Source organism: Ruditapes philippinarum, unplaced genomic scaffold (assembly GCF_026571515.1).
Source record: "Ruditapes philippinarum isolate M1 unplaced genomic scaffold, ASM2657151v2 ctg4549_1_1_1_1, whole genome shotgun sequence".
NCBI lineage: Eukaryota > Metazoa > Mollusca > Bivalvia > Venerida > Veneridae > Ruditapes > Ruditapes philippinarum.
The window spans coordinates 57,674-67,189 of record NW_026866648.1 but is presented as its reverse complement, the minus strand read 5'-3'; the positions used below and the strand labels follow the sequence as shown (position 1 = coordinate 67,189).

At 33.3% G+C, this 9,516-nt stretch overlaps 1 protein-coding gene across 1 annotated transcript; it reads left to right on the top strand.

The window, feature by feature from the left end:
- Positions 1–7,176: 7,176 nt before the first annotated feature.
- LOC132733219 (uncharacterized) lies at positions 7,177–9,102 on the top strand. Its single transcript, XM_060719820.1, has 3 exons — positions 7,177–7,340; positions 7,902–7,983; positions 8,326–9,102. Exons 1-3 carry the CDS (start codon positions 7,192–7,194, stop codon positions 8,566–8,568), a joined length of 474 nt encoding a protein of 157 aa, XP_060575803.1. The 5' UTR covers positions 7,177–7,191; the 3' UTR covers positions 8,569–9,102.
- The last annotated feature ends 414 nt before the right edge of the window (positions 9,103–9,516 follow it).

The window sequence follows — 9,516 nt, the reverse complement described above, 5'->3', positions numbered from 1 at the left end:
TACTGCATGTTTGGTTTGAATGAGCAAGTTCATTAGTTTTTACAGAATTTATTTTAGTTCGATTGTGTAACAAGCTATTAGTTTACAGACACACTCCGTTCCTGGGATTACTGCAGGATCATTATGTTTTTATTAACCCACAATATATTGTGTAAAGAAAAAGAGTGTGCCCGCTCTTTCATCCCGAAGGTACATGTATTAAGTATTTTGATTAGTCAGTATCATATGGCAGGTTATTTCATACTGGAACTTGTATGGTGCTTATCATGCTACATTTTGCGGTTTGGAATGCGGTATGATTTAACTAAAAACTCACTCATTCAAAGCGAGTACTAGTACTTACATTTCATTTATCATGAAATCTCCCAATTACAAATTAATTGAACAGGAACGAGAAATCCAGGTAAACCACCACCACCACCGACATTATCAGTGTTATTATAACAAATGGCTGTTGCGGTGGCCTAACAGAGGTACATGTAGTAACAACGAGTGCAAAAATAAAATAGGAATACAAATTATAATGACATTGGTGACATTTTAATATCATATGGCATTTTTGATGATTATTCTTTGCATCACTTCTATATCATAAAGTCGGTGTACACCATTCGAGATTTTCTGCATTGCTACACACGTTTAGTTTAGTCTATCTTTCACCATTTCTTCCAAACAGTATACAAAAATGTCATATTTATCGATTGTTCGATACGTGGGAACTAATCTGTAAAGTAACATTGACTTTCCTTGGTTCTACATAATTACATGTATCATGTCCATTGATCACTGTCCATTATACATGGTTAATTCATCGTTTGTTGAAGTAGGTAATAATTAAATATAACGCATATTGAAATGACAAAACAAATACTAAATTTACCTGAATATGGTTTTATTTTGTAGAAAGTCTTCATTGATTTCCTCATCTATCGACTGCTGAAAAAGTTGTTATGAAAAGTCCATTCATTCAGTTGGAATCGATTTGAAGGTAAATGAAAACTAATGTTAACTTAATTAAGTTATATATACTTTTCAGTTCTCGTTTCAAGAACAAGACGAACAACTTAGTCTTTATTTTTGGGAGGATGTTCTGAAACTTGAGGAACGATTCGTTCATTGAGCGGAATACCATAAACTGTTTTGTATACAAATCAAATTACCACAATTCTTATAATGTGTACAAAAAACTTTGTCATTTTCCAGTACCGTCCATGAACACACTAAATCGAATCAAGTCTGCAACGTTTTCAATTTCCCGTTTTGGGCGTTCTTTAGGGATTCCCTTTTTATCTATTCAATTACATGTATAAGTTAAAGCATTTCACATCGGAGTGAAAGAGGGGCCAAAAGATCGAGATTTAATGTAATGTTTAACAGTAAAGATAAGACTTAATTTAACTCATAAAATCCTAACAGCCTTTTGCTTGTGTTGGTGCAACAAGGCTTACACTATATATATTCTTTGATTTTACTTACCTGTGGATGGCATACTGATCTATCTATCTTTCGTTAATGTCAAACCTATCGCGGGAACGTAGACATGTCTGCGTATCAAAATCGCCAGAAAGTTAAAAAGAGTTGTTTAAAAAGAGGATAAAAGAATATTAAAAATGTTAAAAACGGGGACTGGAAAATTAGGGTGAGATAATTATGTTCTATGCAAACTATGGCTGCACTGAACTGCTCTAAAGTAGGAGAACTGCAGGGGGTAAGTGGTTCCAGTAGTATACAGTCCTAGGAAAGAAAGAAAATTTGTAATAGTCTGAAGTTGCTGTGAATAACCTATAACATAAGGGATGGCCATTGCGTGATGTTCGGGAGAGAGGTGTCACTTACTCTTCTGTGGGGATAGCAACCAGGTCATGGTGAATCTTACACACCGTGTATATCCAGTAACGACGGAATGTGAAAATATCGCACAATTCGTGCAGTAAGTAACGCAGAATTGTGCAAACGCCGGAAAATGTGATTTTTTTCGTATATATGGTACTAAACTGCTACACATGTTTAACGCCATTAATCGGCGAGTATCAGCACTTTTCAAACATATTTTTGTGGGGAAACTTTAATTCATTTTATATAGAATATATTTTATTTTGATTGCGTAGACAGTCTCGAATCCGTCCCTGAAACCACAGATCTATAAGCTACCTAATATAAGTCTTTGTTGAAGTGAGTACGAAGCAATGGTGAAAATTTTCTTTCTCAAGGAATCAACGGGGTAGCAACGGGGTAGTTATTTTCTGAATACCTATTGAGATGGTAGTTATGGAAATGGGCTTTGTTAAATTATAGATTTTTTCATTGTTCCAACTCTTTATTAATTATTAGACATGAAGAAGTCCACTTTTAGACCTTCATGGCATAGATAGATGAATCTTCCAAACACATTTCTAGTAGCTCTCTATATACATGTACATTGAGTAAATAACCAAAATATATTCAACCGATCTTTAGTCTTTGTCACCATTTACCTGGTAAATTTATGAAATAGTTTCTCTCAGCAGTGAACTTGAAATAGTTCATTCAAAGTCTGAGAGATTGCTATTAGATATTTTAAATACAAATGAGATACCTGAGTGAGAAAATGGTCAATCTGTATGGATGTGACCTGGCTCTGTACTGGTGGCCTCTTTTAGGGTCATTAGTCCTGTTAGTTTTGTAAACGTCTATAGTAATGCAAAGCACACACTCTTACGGTAGATTTGCCCATAAAAGTTAACATATAATAAGAAACCATAAGAGAAGGGTAAATCTTAACCCCAAGGGTTATAATATTTAACTTTAGCAGAGGACAATAAGGTTATGCTTTTACAAGTTTTGGGCATTATAGTTTCTAAGTAATATATCTTTTGAATACAAGTTGCTTCCTTATATTAGAGAAAAAAATTAAATTAAATAAATAATCCATTATTACAGAAGTTCATAAGGCAAATTGATACAGCCAAACATTTGTGTTGGTTGGTTTTCACATCACGCCAACACAATAAAGAACATATGGAAATTTAAAGCTTTACTGGTGCATTATTTCAGACATAAAATATACAGACACTTTTTCTCTTGATTGTTTTCTATTACATGTATATTCAATTTATTTGAAAACAAAGTTTATTGTTCTTATTTTCTAACAAGATCAGACGTGAGCAGCATGTTCACAAATAATAATTTTATTTCGGGAAACAATTGTCAAATTGTACTAATTTACAATATGCAATCAAAATGCTGAAAGTTTGCCAATATCTAATTATCATATATTTTACGAGAAAAATACATTGACTTTCGGTCGAAAATAACATATATTCGCCGATAAAAAGCGTTAAACCTGTGTAATAATTCTGTACCATGTATGAAAACAATCACATTTTCCGGCGTTACCACGAAGCACAATTCACGTTCATCGGCGTTACCTCATAAAACGGCTTGAATCACATTTTTATTTTCAAGTTTCTATATCACAAGAGGTTGGGTTTATGTCACTTGCCTACCTAAAATCGAAATCATATTGAATAGTATGCATTGCTGTACTTATAAGAGCCGTCAAAAAGCCAAAATCTCCCTCAAAACGGTGGTCAAGCCATCAATTTCACGAATTATCTTGAAAAGTAAACAATTTCGAGGAAATAATCTTTATGAGGGATAAAGAGTTATGTCTTCGCAGTCGTATGCGGCTATTGCTTTTTTTCATTTCGGTTAAATGAAAAATATGTTGGCCAGTTTTCTGCATTGGAAATTCTGTCAGGTATCCGCCATTTATTGCTCAATTCTACGTTACTTATTGCACGAATCGTTCGTTATTTTCACATTCCGGCGTTACTGGATATACACGGTGTTATAGAAAAGGGATAATCTAGCATCTATACATTTGAGTTCCAGTTTTCAAAGCTTAAGGGAGGGAGTGAAACATGTCCGTGACGCTAGATGTCTGACCATAATCTAGCTTAATCTATCGGGATGATCTTCTTTGGTCAATTTGATCTACGAGGGATGTTCGAAATGTATTGCTTATTTCTATCTGGAGAATTCAAATTTAAAGTTAGCATAAAAGTGTTCATTTTATGGCCTCGAAGTACTCCCCGTGGCTAGAAATGCAAAGTTTCAGCCGATGTATCCACGTTTTGAAGGCGTCACGGTACGTTGATTTTGGCGCAGTAATAAGGTACAGATGAATGGCAGATCCAAGGGCCTGTCGGGACTCTTATAATTAGTTTTTGTCGTTATGAACACTAAATGAAAAAAAAAACTAAATGTGTAAGTAATTAATAGAACAAAATATAAATACAGGAGAAACATGTACATACCTCAAAGTAATGCAACCACCAAAAATACCCTAGTTTATTGTATCAATACATTATTTAATGAATATCAAACAAAACAATAAGCATTTCTATGTACTATTTATAATACAAAAGGTTATGCCCTTTGTTTCAATTGTATCATAGTTTGGAGACCTTTCTGTTGAAAATGTGTCAGGGTTAAATCGTATACATATACATGCACAGTGCGTTAACTGGAGTGCGGGTATTAGTTACCCGCACTCCAGAGCATGCCCATTGATTGGCTCATTTTTGCTGGGGTTTACATATTGTGACGGCAGAGAAAGGGAAAGCGACAGAAATGTCATATCCAGATGTTCGTTCATTGGTTCATTTTTGTCGGGGTTTCATATTGTGATACAGGGAACGTGCTTTTATGTTTGACTATGATACAAAAGAGAAAGAACACCAAAACACGAGGCTATCTGATTTATACTCGGGGCTACGCCCCCTTGTACAAATCAGATAGCCTCGTGTTTCGGTGCTCTTTCTATTACTTATTCAATTATTGTTAAGTTTCCATCAGCATCCTAGGCAAATGAAAATTTTCCTGAGTAACCTCTTTAGCTGGAAACCTCTAAAGATAACAGTGATATAAACCAACATTACAACCTTGAATCAAGTACCTCCTTAGGCCGGTGCCATGGGGTTCGTTATAATGATGTTACCTTTTTTGCGATTTACCACTAGTTGTTTTTGCATTCATAACAGAGAAATCTTCCCGTTCAAATAACCAGGCAATTGGAGAAACTATTGTTGATTTCATTTCTTTCAAATAACTGAATAAATATGACAAACATGCATTTGCTTATGCGTATATAATGGAATCTTTTTTTCAGAAAATATAAAATTACAACAAGTATGATTATCTAAAAAAAACAACAACAACAACAGAACAGAAAGTAAATTTATCGACAATTGCAACAGCAAAATGAATTGACATTCAAATAAAAGGTGTTAAAAAACGTATAAAGATTTATCACGTAATATTTTTTATGCAATAAGGAAACTAAACTTACACTCATTTTTGCAATAATACTCAAACTTGATAGAGAAAAATGCCATCAAAGGTTTTACTTTAACTTCAAAAGATCGTTTGTACTCAAACTATTTTATTTACTTCTTCTTTTTATTTTTAGTTTATAGAGTATTTTATTAAGGAGAAAGGAAAACCACTTCGGGTACTTAACCGAAATACTAACACAATTTCCGATTTATAAAGATAATCATCAGATATGAAACGTATACTCTAACTGATTTTATCTAAGATTGATAGTTTCATGCTTGATAATAAAGTATCCTCTGAAATGAGTTTAGAGGACAACATCTGTGCATATTACATATGATGTAGTTAGTCACGAAATATGAGTGCTCTGAATTCGTTAAAATGGATTTATTATCTTTTTGTTTGGGGGGGGGGTGCATATTCGTGGATTGGGAAATATTACTTCAATTAATGTATAAAATTAAAACAAACAGGTAAAATGTCTGTTTTTCTTTCTTCTGGATATTATAGTTTTAGAATTAAACGTGTTTTTATATCAAATTTGATATTTATACGTATTATTATATATTCAAACATTTATATCTTCATTCTTCCAAAGTTATTTGACAATACGATTTTTATAACATTTATAAACCGATAAGAATACATGTACTTTATGGTATGGTATATAGAAGTCAACAGCTTGTTGACCCGGTTTGTTTAAAGGCCAGTTTAACACTGTTTTAACCATTCCTATGAAAACAATTAGTGCCAGTCACTTCTCAAGAAAAGGGCAGAATACCTTTTGTAGGAAAAAAAAACCTACATGTTTATCCAATATTAAATGACATTAGTTTATAAAATGTTGAAAAATGAAACCCATAGATTGGCATATTGTTGAACAAGAAAAGACTATTAAGAATAATTTTATATTTCTACAGTCGATACCCATTTGTACATCATACAGTGGACTCTGCCATTTGTTATATAACTTGACGGAAACTGAATCGCACGAGGTTCTAAACAGTCAACAGCAGATTTGTAGATGTCTTGGTAGACCATGTGACACCGACTGTACAGACACCGGTCGATCCATCATCAAGGTCTTAAAAATGCAGGTATTGTAATACACGTGCGCTTTAAATTGTGCTTGTTCTGGTGAATACCAGGTTTATCTTACTAATACATGGTCAGCACTTAAGTCATGTTGCGATTTGTATTTATTGTTTTGTTTGTAAAAGCAGTCCGCTTGAATTACAAGAGCAAGTGTGATATGAAGCTTAAGATGTGGCATCGTATTTTATGTCGATGGTCTTATATTTGATTATTGTCATTTATTTAGATCGTTATGTTTCATTCTTGCATATAAACTGCACACTAGGTATACAATAACGGGGGCACAACATGCATCAACAGTTAGCTTCTCGTGACCACGCGCCATTGTGTTGGCGTAACTTAGTACGCGATGTCAAAACAACTTAATGCAATGACGGCCCCAGTAGTTTATTATCAAAATATAACTGACTAGCAAATAGAAAGCATCGATTGAGCAGATTTCATTATCCGAAATACAAATAAAGTAACCCGAATAACCGATTAAGAAGTATACTTTAATGCAAGGAAAACGCTAATGCACGTTTTTTTTTTTTCGTGCATTAACATCTGCAGAGGCCCTCTGATTTATAACATCCCTAGCCCTGCGGACCCGTCCTCATGCTTCTAATGCACAAAAATGTTACATGACCACACTATTGTACTATACACAAATAAAACAAGTGGTTGTTGGATCTGCAAAAAACACAAGTCTCATTTCTTTTAAACAAAAATTAAGCATTCTTCATGTGGTGGTTTTCAATACAATTTTGTCCACGGATAATTTTTAATTTAAAGTACATGTCTTTCGTTTATTATTCAGGACAGGAAGTTGAAGTTAAGAATCATTGTACGTTGCATCAACTAGACAAAGTTTGTCGGCAGAACGAGGTTGCCTTGATAACACGTGGCAGAGGGCCATTTACGTTTGAAATTGCAGACGATTTCAGGTAAACACTAGTCTTTCAGTACTGGTTTATTGAAAAGGGAATTTTTCAAGGGATTTGTTTATTACTACTAAAACTCAATTTAGTAGTATTTATTGTCAATAAATTTGTAAAGTTATTTCGAAAACATGAATGGAAACATTACATATCATTAGCGTTTTAGAAATATCGGCAAAATATAATAAAAAATAAGATGCACATGATTATTTTGAAGATTATTTTCAATAATAGGACCTAAGGTTGTAATATCAACTTTTTAGATATCTTATTTATTAATTATAATTGATTAACCTATATGTGTACATAAATTGTACATAAAATGAAACAACTGCTGTCACACTCCTCATGCTTCTATACGTTTACAGGAATGTGTCAGTGTTTCTATATAATGTTCAGCGAGCTATCATGCATAACATACCAATTGTCAAAATGTTTTGTGACTACGACTAAATTTTGCAATTAAGATAAGACAATAGGATGACTTTAAATTTATGCTTACTCATAATATTGTTCTTAGTGTGTAGTATTTAGAACTTTATCGCAGTAAATGTTTCGATGCTTCAGATGCCGTTGTTACAGACATATGTACGCACACAGGTCTTGGAGAGACGGGGATTATAACTATATAGAATACAGTTGTGGAAAGGTATGTTTACTCACGTAATATTAAATGTATATTTGATAGAAAACTTGCTCAGCTTAAACTGAAAATATTTATCATACTGAATGGACCTCTTTTAAGATAACAATTTCCTATTAAAATCCCTTAAAAAGAATAATGACTCAAGTTCACTCATAAATAGGGAAGTAATCATAAATAAGAAATTTATAAAAGATACCCTGTTAGATTAAAACTTGTATTCCGATAGGTATCAGATGGATTCTTTTTAACAGTTAAAGATAGTGAAACATATCGATATTATATAAATTGTATGTTATATTAAGACTAATAAACAGTACTTTGCAATTAAAACAATTTTAATTTCAGCCACGTTGTAGTCATAACCGAAGTCCAACAACAGACTGCATGAGAATTATGTACGACAGCTCGACGGACAGTTTTACGCATGATTATCTTTGTCGGTGCCGACGACATGAAGAATGTATTGGCGGACCTATTCCATCACCTTCACGACCTGAGACCATTCGAACATGTCAACGAATAACTCCAGCTGAACTTGACCGCCGTCGATCAGTTCGTCGGCAATACCGGAACATTCAACAACATTGAAGTTATTGAACATCCTCCGGAGTGCCAATTTTACGTATAAAACTCTTCAGTTCAATGTAAATTGATACATGTTCTGCTAGAACCATTGACTTGGGCATTATCAGTTCAGAAAAAAAAGTGGTAGCATACTTTTAAAATGTTTTCAAGGAATTTAGATGGTAATGTATCGTGACTATAACGATGTCAAATTGATAATGTCGCTTGTGACATAAGACACACTAGGTGTACAATTTAAATGACAAACACGGTCCAATAATAGCCTCGTTTTTAAGTTATAAATTCTATAGAAATTAAGATCCAGCCAAGAATCACAACGCCTTTAAAATGGTTTATAATTTTAGTTACAAACAATATTGCTACAATTTTAGTTGTTTAACAACACCATATAGAAAAGAAACCCCATATTAAATAAGACCGCTGAAATATTTATCGTTACAGCAAAAGAAAAAGAATGTTTGACACAGATGTACCAGTTATAATCATATAAGATGTAAATGTTAGATAATTTGTTGTATAAATTGTAGGTTAGATCTGTTCAAGTGTTGTTTCTATAGATATCTTGCTTCAATTTGAAAACATGGAGATGGTTGCAGTGTCTTTTTACGCCCTTGTAAATAAATACGTAGGCGTTATAACGCGATAATAGCGTTATAACACGGACATAAAGGAGTAATAACGCGAACCAAAAGGCGTAATATCGCAAAACGAAAGGCGTTATAAACGCTAATTTAATACCATATACATTCCTATCAGTGGCCTCGTAATGTAACAAAGGAAGAACAATGTTGATCAAAATTAATTTATCAAGATGTACGTTTTATTTTCAATTCTGTACTGATACGTCCTAAGGCCACAGCCTGATTTTTTTCTTTTATTAGGAAAATGCTTTCGTCACATTAGAGGTTACTATCACCCAACTATACAAATTTTTTGATAAAGACAAAGAAG

Excerpts from the sequence above, each read along its gene's own strand:
- LOC132733219 (XM_060719820.1), top strand. The coding sequence starts at position 7,192 with ATGTCTTTCGTTTATTATTCAGGACAGGAAGTTGAAGTTAAGAATCAT. Across the intron at positions 7,341-7,901 it reads GAAATTGCAGACGATTTCAG|ATGCCGTTGTTACAGACATA; the intron begins GTAAACACTAGT and ends TCGATGCTTCAG. Across the intron at positions 7,984-8,325 it reads TAGAATACAGTTGTGGAAAG|CCACGTTGTAGTCATAACCG; the intron begins GTATGTTTACTC and ends TTTTAATTTCAG.